General features: G+C 47.7%; 1 protein-coding gene across 1 annotated transcript in view; it reads right to left on the minus strand.

Moving 5' to 3' along the window:
• Positions 1-14,806, minus strand: part of ATP10D (ATPase, class V, type 10D) — a 67,292-nt gene that overhangs the window by 27,069 nt on the left and 25,417 nt on the right. Inside the window, exons 9-12 of the mRNA XM_015412761.1 lie at positions 13,207-13,412; positions 11,352-11,510; positions 8,236-8,418; positions 4,420-5,005 (exon numbers count right to left, since the gene is read on the minus strand). Of these exons, the coding sequence (XP_015268247.1) occupies positions 4,420-5,005; positions 8,236-8,418; positions 11,352-11,510; positions 13,207-13,412 (1,134 nt within the window). The remainder of the gene's footprint in view (positions 1-4,419; positions 5,006-8,235; positions 8,419-11,351; positions 11,511-13,206; positions 13,413-14,806) is intronic.

A 14,806-nucleotide genomic window follows, 5' to 3' on the forward strand; every position in this document is an offset into this window, starting at 1 on the left:
ATTAGGAGATAACAATGTAAGTGCTTTTCTAATTTAAGACAAAAATACTTACACTGAACATTGTCTACTGACGCAATATGCTTTGGGCCCTCTCAAGAGATGGTTCCGCGACGATCAAGGATGAGGCTTTGCAAGAGAAAGCAGGGTTTACTGCTTCCAGTGTCAGGTTTTAGTGGTCATTGTTTAAGCTGTATTTTTCTTTCTTATAATGTATCCTACTTTTTAAACCTACTGGGACCACAAAGTAGCTTGCCCAAATGAAAAACAGTGATAAAAGTCAGACAACCAGCTACAATTGACCAAGTAAATAACCGATAGTAGGGGGAAATGCAGTGTGTAAACCCCGAGCCGGCAACAGAACAGTCGTCCATTAATTCCAAAAGCCTCTGCAATGAAACTGATTTTTAAAAAGGCTCACACAGGAGGAAGACAAACCTCCTCCAGGGAGGTACTTCCTTCAACCTCGTTGCTACCGAAGAAAAACTGATGTCCCCTGTTTCATTGTGGGGGAATCGGGAGCAGAGCATTTCTAGATTACTTCCATGCATAAAGAAGGTGGTAGGGCACAGTCTCTCAGAGGGTTCACTCACATAAGCTCCAAAGAAATGAATGAGAACTGCGTAGGGGTATTCTGTACCTATTCCTTCATTCAATAATTACAGAAGGTGTTGCCATTTGGATTTTGGATAGCAAGTGTGAATTGCCTCCACATCACTAGGCAAAGACATTGTGGTAAACTGAAAAAGGGTTACACAGGAGTCTTGGTAGCACCTTAAAGGTGAACAAACGTCGTTTCACCATGCGCTTTAGTGGGTCAGAGCTTGCAAACGAAATAAATTTTGTTAGTCTTTGAGGTGCTATTAGACTCCTATCCAGTTTTGCTACAACAAACGGACACGGCTGCCCACCTGAAAAAGAGTGGTATCCTCCCTGCTTAGGCCTCTTGATATCAAAAAGGGGAGCGGTGGCACAGAGGATTTATCCTCTGGTTAACATCTGAACTGAACAGAGTTGCTGTCAGTTCTAGCCCCGCGCTGGTGTGAGCTACCAGCCTTGTCCCCAGCTCGCCGTCCACCCAGCGGTTCGAAAGCTTTGGCGAGTAGATAAAATGGGTACCACTCCTTAGAGAGGGTGGGCAAACTAAACCCCCATAGGGGAAGGGTTAGCTGGAGAATGGAATGTCCAGCTCGTAAGCTCGTAAGCCTGATAAAAAGATCTCCGGCATTAAGAAGCCTGTAATGGGCCAACCCGGCCAGGCGGTGGCAGTGCGGCGCTACGATTCAAAGCAGCCCAGGAAGAACCAACGTCATCAACCCAAGCCGAAAAGCGAATGCCTCCGGAACACGTCTGAAGCCTACAGCTGAACAAAAAATCCCCGTCGGCTGCAAAATGTGTGCGATTTAAAAGAATTATATGTTGTCCTCCTTTACCCCTATGAAATTGTTAGTCCCTTGTGTGAAACCGTGTAACTGTAAATCACTCAGAGCCAGCAGCTCTGCCGGATTGAGCAATCAATAAATCGAAAGGTATTATTATTATTATTATTATTATTATTATTATTATTATTATTATTATTATTATTATTATTATATCATAGGTAAGTTATTTAGAGCAGGTCCCCCAGCCTTTTTGAGCCACTGGGCACATTTGGGATTCTGATACGGCACGATGGGCGCAGCAACAAAACAGCTGCCACAGAAGGGCTGCGAAAGGAGGCGGAGCCAGCCACAACACGGAGCAAATCCCTGAGCTGTGACAGCAGCTGTTGCCAAAGCAATATTAAAAAAATAACCTGCATAGCCAATCAAATCTCCAGTAGTTCATCAGAAGCCTTGCTGAGCAGAAGTCCTATTTGGCCCCAACCAATTCTTAACAATACTTGGTAGGCGCCAGGAAACTTTTGGCGGGCACCACGATGCCCACTGGAACCTCGATGAGGACTCCTGTGCTACAGATATGAATGGGCATGGAGGCCGGCCAACACTGCTGTGGGCTAGTGATCCTTGTTGACTTATTTGCAAGATTGGATCAAGCACTTATATTTCATACAACACTAGGGGATAGAGGTCCTCTTTCCTAGTGGAGCTGCGGTGGCTCAAGTGGTTAAGACGCTGAACTGCAGGCTGTGGAAGGTCGGTAGTTCAGCAGTTCGAGACCCGGGTGCCGCAAGACGGAGTGAGCTCCCGTCTCTAGTTCCAGCTCCTGCCAACCAAGCAGTTCGAAAGCAAGAAATTGCAAGTAGATAAATAGGTACCACTTTGGTGGGAAGGCAACAGCGTTCCGTGCACCTTGGTGTTTAGTCATGCCGGCCACATGACCACGGAAACGTCTTTGGACAGCGCTGGCTCTTCGGCTTGGAAACCCTAGAGTCAGACTCGACTGGCTTTCGAGCAAGGGAACCTTTACCTTTACCTTCCTACTGGAGGACAGGCCAGTTGCTCCCTGGGGAGGGTCAGCTTAGGGTTGCCAAGTCCATCTTCCACCCCCAGCGGGGGACTTTGGGGGCGTTCCTGGAGGGGGCGGGGCATCCCCAATGTGATGACATCACGTTGGGGACGTCCGCCGCCCCCCACCCACGCGCCAGATCTCCAGAAACGGCAGTTTCCTGCACTTAAAGGAGCCGGCGTTTCCCTTTTAAATGCAGGAGCCAGCATTTCCCCATTAAGAGCAGCCGCATTTCCCTTTTAAGAGCATGAAGCTGGCATTTCCTTGCAAGCTTGCAGAGATCATTCTTGGGAGAAAACACGGGTTCCACATACTTAAAGGGAGAGAGATGGGTGGCTGTGGGTGTTGGGGTTTCCCCCGCCGGCCATCTGGCCGGCGGCGGGTAGAACCCCCCCAAAAAAACCGGGGGACCCCTGGCAAACCAGGGAGGTTGGCAACCCTAGGTCAGCTGCATTTCTCCATGGGGGGGGGGAATGCTGTTGGAAAAGCTTAACAAAAAGCTTTGAGACTTCCACTGTTCATTGGGACAGGACCAGAAAAATCTGGTCATTACTCATTTGTTTGAAGATTTATAACCTGCTTTTCAAAGGATGAGGAGAGAGCGAGCAACACTATTCTCAAAGCAGATAACATCTCTCTCTCTCTCCTATTAGGTGCCCCCCCCATCTGCGGATACCTAAATCCATGGATGAGGGCCACACTAACGTTAAACAGATTTTCCTGTGAACTTAGGAGACTCTCCAAGTTTGCAAAAGGTCTGAAGTCCAAAATAAAATACCATAGGGGGTTTAAATCCCTCCCAATATAATTGCATTGTCTGTGCATGCGCAGACAACACACTTATAGAAGTACTTGCGTTTGGTGGTGGCTGCTGGGCACTGCCTTCAGACCAGCAGCCGCAGTTACCACTCCAGGCCTGGCAACGGCAGAAGCCAGCCACCGCTGTGGACCTGGACGTGGTGGAGGAGGACGCTGGCATCCGCTGTGGACCCAGCCACAACAGAGGAAGATACCTGGTAGTCCCTGGCCCTAGGGACGTCTGATTTGCCTTAACTAGAGCCAGGGCCTTTTCGGCTCTGGCCCCTGCCTGGTGGACTGAGCTGCCTTATGAGAGCAGGGCCCTGCGGGACCTGTTACGGTTCTGCGGGGCCTGCAAGACGGAGCTCTTCCGCCGGGCCTTTAGTTGAGGCAGCGGGCATCCACATTGATCTGGCCTTCCCTCCATCCTAGAAGCCAGATGGGGACCACAATATTATCTGTAGAGGTGTGCTGTTGTTTTCGTCTGTTGGTGATTTTACTGGTTTTCATGGATTGTTATAATATGCTTTAATTGTAACCTGCATTCATTGCGGACCCATATGTTGGTACCCACCCTGAGCCTACAATGTGGGGAGGGCGGGATAGAAGTCTAATAAAAATTTTTAAAATTAATAATTACAGCAATAAGTGGCTTTTTAACTAGATGTTACTAACGACCAGGTGTCATTTCGTAGAAAAAGAGCTAGGGGAACTCATTAGCATAACTCATTAGCATATGCCACACCCCCTGACATCAGGGGCCCGGCGGTGGACCTGCAAGGCCGGCGGGAGTGCAAGGAAGCCCCGCCAAGGCCCTCCCTGGCCCCAGGCAGGCAGGGGTGGGGAGAGGCAGGGAGGAAGCAACTTACCCTCCCTCTTCTCCTGCCTTCTCCTGGCTGAATGAGGGCTGGAAGTGGGGCGGCCGGAAGCAGGGGGCGGGTCTTCGTCATGTGCCCTGCCCCCCCTGCACCTCGCCCGGGGGAACTGCGTTCCCCCGCGTTCCCCCCCGAAATGACCTCTGCTAACGACATTTTTAAAGGACCCTTATACAAGTGGCTGTTTCTCACATGACACACACCGTTAACTAGATTTATGATTTAAAAAACAACCGCCGCCAATTGCATTAAGTGAAACAGTCGCCTCCTTTTAGAAAGCCAGCCAAGGCGTCATCCGTACCTGTGTGTTCCGCCCGCAGCGAATCCATTATGACGGAATCCGCCCCTTTCGTGTACACCACGACTTTTTTCAAGATAGGGTGCCTCACCACTACCGACATCCGTTTCCGTAAGGCGTCGAAAGGCAGGATGTGCAACAACTGAAATGTTAAAATCCCTAAAGGGCCAAAGTCTATCGTAACCTGATCGGGACTCCTTGACTGTAAAGTACATGAGTATGCTCTGGCGGCGTGAACCAGGGCGGCTTCATCAGGACTCTCCGCCTCGTAGCACAGCTGAGATTCTTCAGATGGCTGAGACAGAGTTCCAGGAGCGGAGGCAGAATTTATCTCCAGGGATTCTTCTTGCGTTGGTACAGCAAGGCTTGAGTCAACAGGGGATTCCGTTTCACCTGGAGGGGACAGAACCTGTGCTTCAGAAACTTCCAACATTTGCGTACCATTCCTGGGGCTCTCGGACGGTGGAACTCTGGAACCTGCACTCGGTGCCGGCGAGGAGCTCAGTTTCCGGATGCTCAACTTGTCTAAGATCTTTCTAAATTCATCCAGAGGTAGAATGGGTATTCTAGCAAGTGAAGGCCAAAGCCTCTGCAAGAGAGTAATTTCAGAAAGAAACAGTCACAGCGGGGTACAATCCATGTTCTTAATGCAGAAGATATTGGCAAGCCCTTGGATCACTGCCAAAGCAGCTAAATGTGATCTGCAGCAGGGAACCCAGGAACGCTCTCTATTTATCCCGAGTCCCCGAGGAAAATTAAAAGTTCAGCTTTGGAACTGCGTTGCAGTGGGCTGAGGAAGAACAAGCCGAGGCTGAAATCCAGACAAGACAGAGGGAAGGCCAGCTGGGAAGGCCGGTGCTTGGGAGGGACTGGAACCACCTGTCTAGGATGGAGTGGTCTTGGCATTCGCAAGAGCCGCTTCAGAGCTTGGGGGTGCTCATGGACCCAGCGGGCTGGTATCGTGGCCTTGTAGCAGCTGCATTCGGTTCACTAACTCCCCCAACGGTTCAGCTGGACCCACACTGTGCTGCCTTTGAAGACAACCCAGAAACTACAACTGGTTCAAAAAGCAGCGGCCTGACTAATTGGCAGGAACTAGATGATGGGAACACATCTCGTCTGTTTCCGAAGAACTACATTGGCTGCCAGTTTGTTTCTGAGTTCACAATTCAAGGAGCTTCCCACATATCTGAAGTGCCACCTCTCCCCATACGGTAGCTGTAGCCTTCTAGTTGCCCTCTTCTGCCTGTTCCTCTGCTTGGGAGCCAGTATGGTGTAGTGGTTAAGTGCGTGGACTCTACTCCTCCACTCACAGCTGCTGGATGACCTAGGGAAGTTTCTGTCAGAGCTCTCTCAGCCCCACCTACCTCACACGGTGTCTGTTGTGGGGAGGGGAAGGGAAAGGAGTTTGTAAGCTGCAAGCTGCTCTGAGACTCCGAGTGAAGGGCGGGGTATAAATCCTATCTCTTCTTCTTCTTCTTTGTATGGTGTCCTGCTTGGCACCTACTAAAGCCTCCTCTACAGTGGCTCCCACATGGTGGAATGTGGGGAAGTGAGGGGGACACTGTAGGATAAGTTTTTAGGAAAAATTATAAAGTCATTTTCTTTACCAGGGTTTCCCCGTGAGGTTTAAGCTGCAGGTGTCTGGGGACGAGGGGTGTTAATGGAGTTTTATTGCATTGTGCATATTTCTAATCTTGGAAGTGCAAGCGGCCTTGAGAAACAAGAGAAAGGTGGGGTACAAACGTTTCAACAAATAACAGTGCAATCCTAAACAGAGTTACCCCCTTCTAAGCCCACTAACTTCAACTGAATTAATAAGGGTATGACTCTGGTGAGGACTGCACTGAAAATGATCCATAGGTTTAAGATCCTTTTTTTGAAAAAAATACAAAAATATTTATTTGGTTTGCAGAAATACAACATACGAATGTCACAAGCACAAATCCAGTCAAACTGCACAACACAACCAAACCACACAGTGTGATATGCATAAATGTATAAAATTAATCACCCACAAATCAACCTCCACCCAGAGTACTACGGTTTAATCACAAGTAAAATCACAGTCTATGACTCAGACTAGTAAAGGCTTCAACTATTATTTATAGTTATTCTAAAATTATGTTAAAAATAGATGAAATCATGATAGTGTGGATTTTTTTTTTTGGCAAGGTGTTATTGTCCATTAAATACTGAACTATGGGGTACCAAATCTCCACCATTTTCCTGTAGGCGTGGTCTACAGTATAGGGGTTTGAATACATTGAAATCTTACTTAGAATGAAATACTCCCCTAATTTCTCTCCCCATTCTGACAACAGAGCAATATATGGGCTTTTCCATTTTAATGCTAATAATATTCTCGTGGCGGTCAATAACATCAAAATAGTCTGTTTTTCTCTTTTATTACAGGAAGGATCTGATTAGGACTGCACTGAAAATGATTCTCAGGTTTAAGATCTTAACAGTACTTGGATTTTTAACAAAGTTAAAAAAAAAAATCCAAGCTCCAATGAGCTTCCAGTACAAATCTGAGAGAAGAAGCAAAGTATACGTACTCAGACTGTATTATAACTGGGGAGGAATTTGGAGAATTAAGCAGTTTCCCCAACAAAGTAAGGTTTATTCAGTATAATGATTTTTCTTTGTGAGCACACTCCATCATAAGCTTTTCTAAAATAAACATTCATCTGAAGGCAGACTTAAGGGAGACTTTCCACCCTCCTAACGTACACAATACTATGCATACAGTGACAAGCAGATGTCAACATCCCTGAATGCCAACCTCCAAATCTAGGTTTGCTTTTAATTATTATTTTCACACATTCAGAGGTATTTTTTGCGTGCCTTCGCAGGAAAGCCTGATTTTATGTATTTACTATTAAATGCACATATGCTCTTTGCTTTCCACCAAAACGGAGTCCCCAAATTGTCTCAGCCTTTTAAAATTGATGTAAAACATGAAACAGCAATAAAAATAAATTTTAAAGCAGTGTAGAAATAGATAAAATTATCAGCAAAGAACACTCAAAAGCAAAGAAAGCACATTTTCCACAAACACACAGACTGTCAGATTTGTAATGCGCCATTTGTTGAAACAAACAAAAAGATGACCCTGTCTTCCTAATTTAAATCTACCACCTCCCTCATAAAGGTAAAGGTTTCCCTTGCTCAAAAGCCAGTCGAATCCGACTCTAGGTGGCGGTGCTCATCTCCATTTCCAAGCCAAAGAGCCAGCGTTGTCTGAAGATGTCTCCGTGGTCATGTGGCTGGCACGGAATGCTGTTACCTTCCTACTGAAGCGGTACTTATTTATCTACTTGCAATTTCTTGCTTTCAAACTGCTAGGTCGGGAGAAGGTGGGACGAGAGATGGGAGCTCACTCTGTCACGCAGCACTCAGGGCTCGAACTGCTGAACTACTGACCTTCCAGTCTGCAGTTCAGCGTCTTAACCACCGAGCCACCCCATACAAACCACTAAACAAACAAAACAAAGAAAATACAATCTGACTAAACAAACAAAAAAAAGAAAATACCCAATTCAAGTTTTACTTTGTGCCTAACTTTTTTTTACTGGCTGTGCATTGCATAGAAAGTCACTGAACCATGCAGTTGAACTGCAATACTGATTTCTTTCCCACAAGCAAACATGTCAAGCTGACAGAGGAGAAAGATAATCGTTTATAAAAGACAGTCCTTGTTCTCTCTCCATGCAAACAACCACAAGGCACCAGGGGAAAAAAAGGTTATTAAGATTCTGCAGCAGGCTGAGGTGTGCTACAGAGGACCACGGGTTTTCCGCCACCGCCCCTCACCTTCTGACTCGGTTGACTAGGTGTTGAAACGACGACAGTGTTGCAAATTGCCAGAGCGATGAAAAACTCAGTGATGTACACTGTCTCGGAGGTCATATGCTCCATCATGGAGCGTGCGTAGACACGGTGAGAGATGTGACTAAATTTCTGCAGTAGCATTATGTCGGGCACAACTTCAGTCTCCTGTTGGTTTGTAAAAAATAAGAATACGGTTCTTTCATTAACTACATGTTGTGGACAATTACCTTAAAATGTGGTAGGAGAAGGGTTGCGTCGCCCCGATCTGGACGGCACAGGCTAGCCCGATCTCACCAGACCTTGACAGCTAAGCAAGGCCAGCCCTAGGATAGTATTTGGATGGGAGACCCTCCAAGGAACGCCAGGGTTGCTGTACAAAAGCAGGCAACCGGCAAACCTCCTCCGAACGTCTCTTGCCTTGAAAACCTCACGAGCTGGCTGAGACTCGATGACATCTTCTCCCACCAGTAGAGTTGTGTTACTGGTAGGCCCAGTCGGAAAGTGGAGACAAGAAAGCCGGCGTTCCTCCTCTGGGCACAACTTCAGTCTCCTGTTGGTTTGTAAAAAATAAGAACAATACGGTTCTTTCATTAACTACATGCTGTGGACAATTACCTTAAGATGTGGTAGGAAAAGGGTTGCGTCGCCCCGATCTGGCTAGCCCGATCTCACCAGACCTGGAAAGCTAAGCACGGTCAGCCCTAGGATAGTATTTGGGTGGGAGACCCTCCAAGGAACGCCAGGGTTGCTGTACAAAAGCAGGCAACCGGCAAACCTCCTCTGTACGTCTCGTGCCTTGAAAACCCCACGAGCTGGCTGAGACTCGACGGCATCTTCTCCCACCAGTAGAGTTGTGTTACTGGTAGGCCCAGTCGGAAAGTGGAGACAAGAAAGCCGGCGTTCCTCCTCTGCCACTGCTTTTACAACCATCCCCTGGGCAGAGTCAATTGGGGCAATCGCTGTAGGGAGGGCCCCAGGCTTCCATGCCTTGAAGAAGCTGGGTGGAGGTAGAGCAGCACACTGCCCAGGTGACCGGCAGCAGCCCGGCAACAGAAGCCTCACGAGGCTGGAGAGGGATGGAACCCGACTACATTTAACAGGAATCGCCCCCATGGCAATCACCAAAGACAACAAAAGCGGGCAGACCAGGGGCGGATTAAGGCTCACTGGTGCCCTAAGCACTGACCAGTCTTGGTGCCCCCCTGTATAGGATAGCCCACCCAAGCCAGTCCAGGGATGAGGGGAAGCCTGTACTTTTTGCAATACATTAAACAACAACCCACAGAGGTAGGCTACCCTCTCTGGGTTCAGAACAATATGCCACCAGAACCTCTACAATAATCCCCCTCCCAATCTGAGATTAGAGGTTCAAAATCTCAGTTGGCATCTAGGGCTTAACACATTAGCACCTCATTCCCAGAGAGGCACACTGAATGCTCTACGGTAGCTTGTGGTCAGTTAGGCACACGAAATAGACTTGGAATCCCAGTTACAACATCAAAGACAGGTTAGAAATAAGAATACGTTTTTATTCAGTCCAGAGCATTGCAAGTAAACCATGAAAGATTTCAAAACAAGAAAGGCTAGGGCTGTTTGCCTTAACTACACAATAAAAGACGCGTATTTATCAAGTTCAGGAAAATCCAAACAGTCCAGAGTAGCACCAAGTCCATTTTAGTTGTTGACCTGTCTGACCAACTATACAGTGCAGCTTGCAGCAATACAAAAACTTAATTCATATGATGACACAACAATATACTGTACAAACTAAGCTTTTCACCCTTTTCCCAACTTTGTGGTGCCCCCTTCGGCCCTGGTGCCCTAAGCACACGCCTAGTCTGCTTAATGGTTAATCTGTCCCTGAGGCAGGATTCTCTGCATACGCAGAAATGTAATCAAAAGGAATTAACCCGAGGAAAAGAAAAATGTCCTGAGGAAGTCCGGAAAACGCCCCAGGAGCCATGGGATGCTGGAAAAGGTTGAGAGTCAGTTAAAAGAGGAAGGGGAGGGGAGTATTTTGCGAGATGCTAAGAGCTGATAAATCCTGGAGGAAGAGATTTGGAGGGTGGGCGGGATCCTGCATATTGTTTCCCCAACCTGCTATTCCTCGTGGGCTCCCGGCTTGTCATACCCTCGAATGTGCAGATAACAACAGTGGCAGAATGGAGATTACCAGTTGGGGTTGCCTGGCCACCAGCAGGGAGGTGGTGGGGGCCTAGGGTTGCCAACTCCAGGTTGGGAGATTCCTGGAGATTTGGGAGTGGAGCCTAAGGAAGGCAGGGACTCCAGTGGGGCACACTGCCATAGAGTCCATCCTCTGATGCATCCATTTTCTCCAGGGGAAGTGATCTCTGTAGTCTGGAGATGAGCTGTGATCCCAGGGGATCCCCAGGTCCCACCTGGAGGCTGGCATCTCTACCGCCCAGCCACTTTATTTCACTTGCCATTCCAGAGAAGGGGGGGGGGGAATCAATTCCCCACTGGTCACCCATTGCTACTCTTTACAGTGGATAGATTTCCTAAGCAGGAAACCTCCTCAATCACCAAAAGAGGAATTGCTCCCTGTTGGCCAGGCAGGCAGGAAAGCTTCCCCCCCCCAAAATCTCTGCTGTTTAAATCACTAATAGATACGAATGAGCAGGTAAGCTAGTCACCAGGGTAGATTTGGAGGTATTTTGGTGGCAGGATTATTTAGTTTTAAACTTAATTCTTTAAGAGAGCCAGTTTGGTGTAGCGGTTAAGTGTGCGGCCTCTAATCTGGGAGAACAGGGTTTGATTCCCCACTCCTCCACTTGCACCTGCTGGATGACCTTGGGCAAGCCGTGTTCTTGAAAAAGGGCAGTTTCTGTCAGAGCTCTCTCAGCCCCACCTACATCACAGGGTGTCTGTTATGGGGAGGGGAAGGGAAAGGAGTTTGTAAGCCGCTCTGAGACACCTTTGGGTAGTGAAGGGCGGGGTATAAATCCAATCTCTTCTTCTTCTAAGCATTATAAGCTGCCTTGAGCTACTAGGAAAGGTGGGGCAAGAGTATTTTATTAAGTAAACAGATAGCATTAAAAGAAATGTACAAGGCTGAATTTGATCTGTGGGGCACTTACCATGGGGCTGCTGAAGGCCAGTTGCCTCATGTGGCACGATCCCATCACAAAGCTGCTGCTTCCATGCCCCCGGTGCAAAGACCGGCTACTCAGAAATGTATTTATGTGGGACATCTTCACTCTCGACACGTGCCTCAAAGTATGCGAGGAAAAGGATTCCTGGAAATTTTGGGGGGAGTGGAGTTTGAGGAGGGGAGTGTACAGGATAGTCCATCCATGCCTGTCCAGGGATGAGAGAGAATCCTGCACTTGTGCAGTACATTAAACAACAACCCACAGAGGTAGGCTACCCTCTCTGGATTCAGAACAATATGCCACCAGAACCTCTACAATAATCCCCCTCCCAATCTGAGATTAGAGGTTCAAAATCTCAGTTGGCATCTAGGGCTTAACACATCAGCACCTCATTCCCAGAGAGGCACACTGAATGCTCTACGGTAGCTTGTGGTCAGTTAGGCACACGAAATAGACTTGGAATCCCAGTTACGACATCAAAGACAGGTTAGAAATAAGAATACGTTTTTATTCAGTCCAGAGCATTGCAAGTAAACCATGAAAGATTTCAAAACAAGAAAGGCTAGGGCTGTTTGCCTTAACTACACAGTAAAAGACGCATATTTATCAAGTTCAGGAAAATCCAAACAGTCCAGAGTAGCACCAAGTCCATTTTAGTTGTTGACCTGTCTGACTAGCTATACAGTGCAGGTTGCAGCAATACAAAAACTTAATTCATATGATAACACAACAATATACTGTACAAACTAAGCTTTTCACCCTTTCCCCAACTTTGTGGTGCCCCCTTCGGCCCTGGTGCCCTAAGCACATGCCTAGTCTGCTTAATGGTTAATCTGTCCCTGAGGCAGGATTCTCTGCATACGCAGAAATGTAATCAAAAGGAATTAACCCGAGGAAAAGAAAAATGTCCTGAGGAAGTCCGGAAAACGCCCCAGGAGCCATGGGATGCTGGAAAAGGTTGAGAGTCAGTTAAAAGAGGAAGGGGAGGGGAGTATTTTGCGAGATGCTAAGAGCTGATAAATCCTGGAGGAAGAGATTTGGAGGGTGGGCGGGATCCTGCATATTGTTTCCCCAACCTGCTATTCCTCGTGGGCTCCCGGCTTGTCATACCCTCGAATGCGCAGATAACAACAGTGGCAGAATGGAGATTACCAGTTGGGGTTGCCTGGCCACCAGCAGGGAGGTGGTGGGGGCCTAGGGTTGCCAACTCCAGGTTGGGAGATTCCTGGAGATTTGGGAGTGGAGCCTAAGGAAGGCAGGGACTCCAGTGGGGCACACTGCCATAGAGTCCATCCTCTGATGCATCCATTTTCTCCAGGGGAAGTGATCTCTGTAGTCTGGAGATGAGCTGTGATCCCAGGGGATCCCCAGGTCCCACCTGGAGGCTGGCATAGATTCCTGGAGATTTGGGAGTGGAGCCTAAGGAAGGCAGGGACTCCAGTGGGGCACACTGCCATAGAGTCCATCCTCTGATGCATCCATTTTCTCCAGGGGAAGTGATCTCTGTAGTCTGGAGATGAGCTGTGATCCCAGGGGATCCCCAGGTCCCACCTGGAGGCTGGCATCTCTACCGCCCAGCCACTTTATTTCACTTGCCATTCCAGAGACGGGGGGAGGGGGGGAATCAATTCCCCGCTGGTCACCCATTGCTACTCGTTACAGTGGATGGATTTCCTAAGCAGGAAACCTCCTCAATCACCAAAAGAGGAATTGCTTCTTCTTCTAAGCATTATAAGCTGCCTTGAGCTACTAGGAAAGGTGGGGCAAGAGTATTTTATTAAGTAAACAGATAGCATTAAAAGAAATGTACAAGGCTGAATTAGATCTGTGGGGCACTTACCATGGGGCTGCTGAAGGCCAGTTGCCTCATGTGGCACGATCCCATCACAAAGCTGCTGCTTCCATGCCCCCGGTGCAAAGACCGGCTACTCAGAAATGTATTTATGTGGGACATCTTCACTCTCGACACGTGCCTCAAAGTATGCGAGGAAAAGGCCACGTCCTCATCTTCTGATTCAGCGTCTTGATATAACTCCAGCCTCTTAGCTAGAGAGGGAGGGAAAAAAAATACATTCGGTTTATGTATATTTTAGCATTTCTATCCTGAGGCCTTGGAGCTTGGTCTATGTTAAAAATGGCCACTTATTTAGCCATGAAACGGGGGTCTGCCATTATGACCCAGCAGCCAACGGAGAAGCAAGTGACAGACTGCAAGGGTAAGTTCAGGTTATCAGAACGTACCAGACGCGCAGGTAAGCCATAGCTTGGAGTTGAAAAAATCTACAGAAATGTGGAACAAAGCATAAAATACACCTGAAACACTGTATTTTTTCCTGCTCTCTTTTGGTTTGCTGGCTAAACAGAAAGGCAGAAGAAAAGCAGATGAGATAGAGATTGATATGAACTTTGGGAATAAAGAATCTGTTCAACTTTGCATTCTTCCCCAAGTGGTAGCAGAGAAGATTCTTGCCTCCCAGACATGGCTGGCAGGCATGGCCTGGCAACTGGCAGGAGTCTGGGGGCACAGACATTGGGGGGGGGTGGGGATATGCCATCAGCGATGGAGTGACATCACTTCCTCGGAAGACCTGGAAGTGATATCATGACTCTTTAGGGACTGCCTGAAACGCTAGTTTCCCTAGGAAGTGACATCACACTGTTGGTCCAATGGCATTTCCCCCCATCTGCCGCCACGCGAAGAGGGGGCGGGAAACAAAAGCTGGGGATGGTGAATCCCCGACCCTGGTGGGAAGATGCCAGCCCTGCCCCCAGAGAAACTTTCCAAAATTTCATTGAAATCAGTAAGTATGCTTATGATGAAACTGAACGAGACGCAAAAATACAACTTTCTCTGAACTCAGCCACAGGTCTGGCTTTTCCCAGCTCATACTGACATACAACACACGCACCCCTTTTCAGTTTCCAACACAAGAAGGATCTCTGTGCCACAATGAATAACTGTAGACACAGACTATGATGGTTGTCACATTTACAGTGGAGCAAACTGTTGACCCCTGTTGTACACATTTTATGAACCACTTTGTATTCTGCCACTGCCTAACAGGTTTGACTTGGTATGTGTGCTTAGCACTTCCATAATGCACATGATTCTGACATCATGAATGTATTCAGGTATTAACTTTGGTTCATTTGTGACTGTTGTTTGAATGCATGCTGGGAAGAAGGCTGAAATGCTGATACACAGTTATGCTACCCATGACCTTGCTTGTTCTGGCCAGCTACAACTGCGCATGTTTCTAATGTGAGTTAACCTAGCTAGAATGAAGAACAGTAAGCACTCTGTAACCATATCAGTTATATAGATACAACATGCAACTTCATAGCTTCCGAAAGAAAAGTGTATCGTTCTGTTAGGAAAAGAAGAACTCTGCCTGGGAACAAACCCCCCCCCCCCAGGTCTTAACCCAATGGGAAACAGG

This window comes from Gekko japonicus, unplaced genomic scaffold, assembly GCF_001447785.1.
Source record: "Gekko japonicus isolate JY-2015 unplaced genomic scaffold, Gekko_japonicus_V1.1 scaffold682, whole genome shotgun sequence".
Taxonomy (NCBI): Eukaryota; Metazoa; Chordata; class Lepidosauria; order Squamata; family Gekkonidae; genus Gekko; species Gekko japonicus.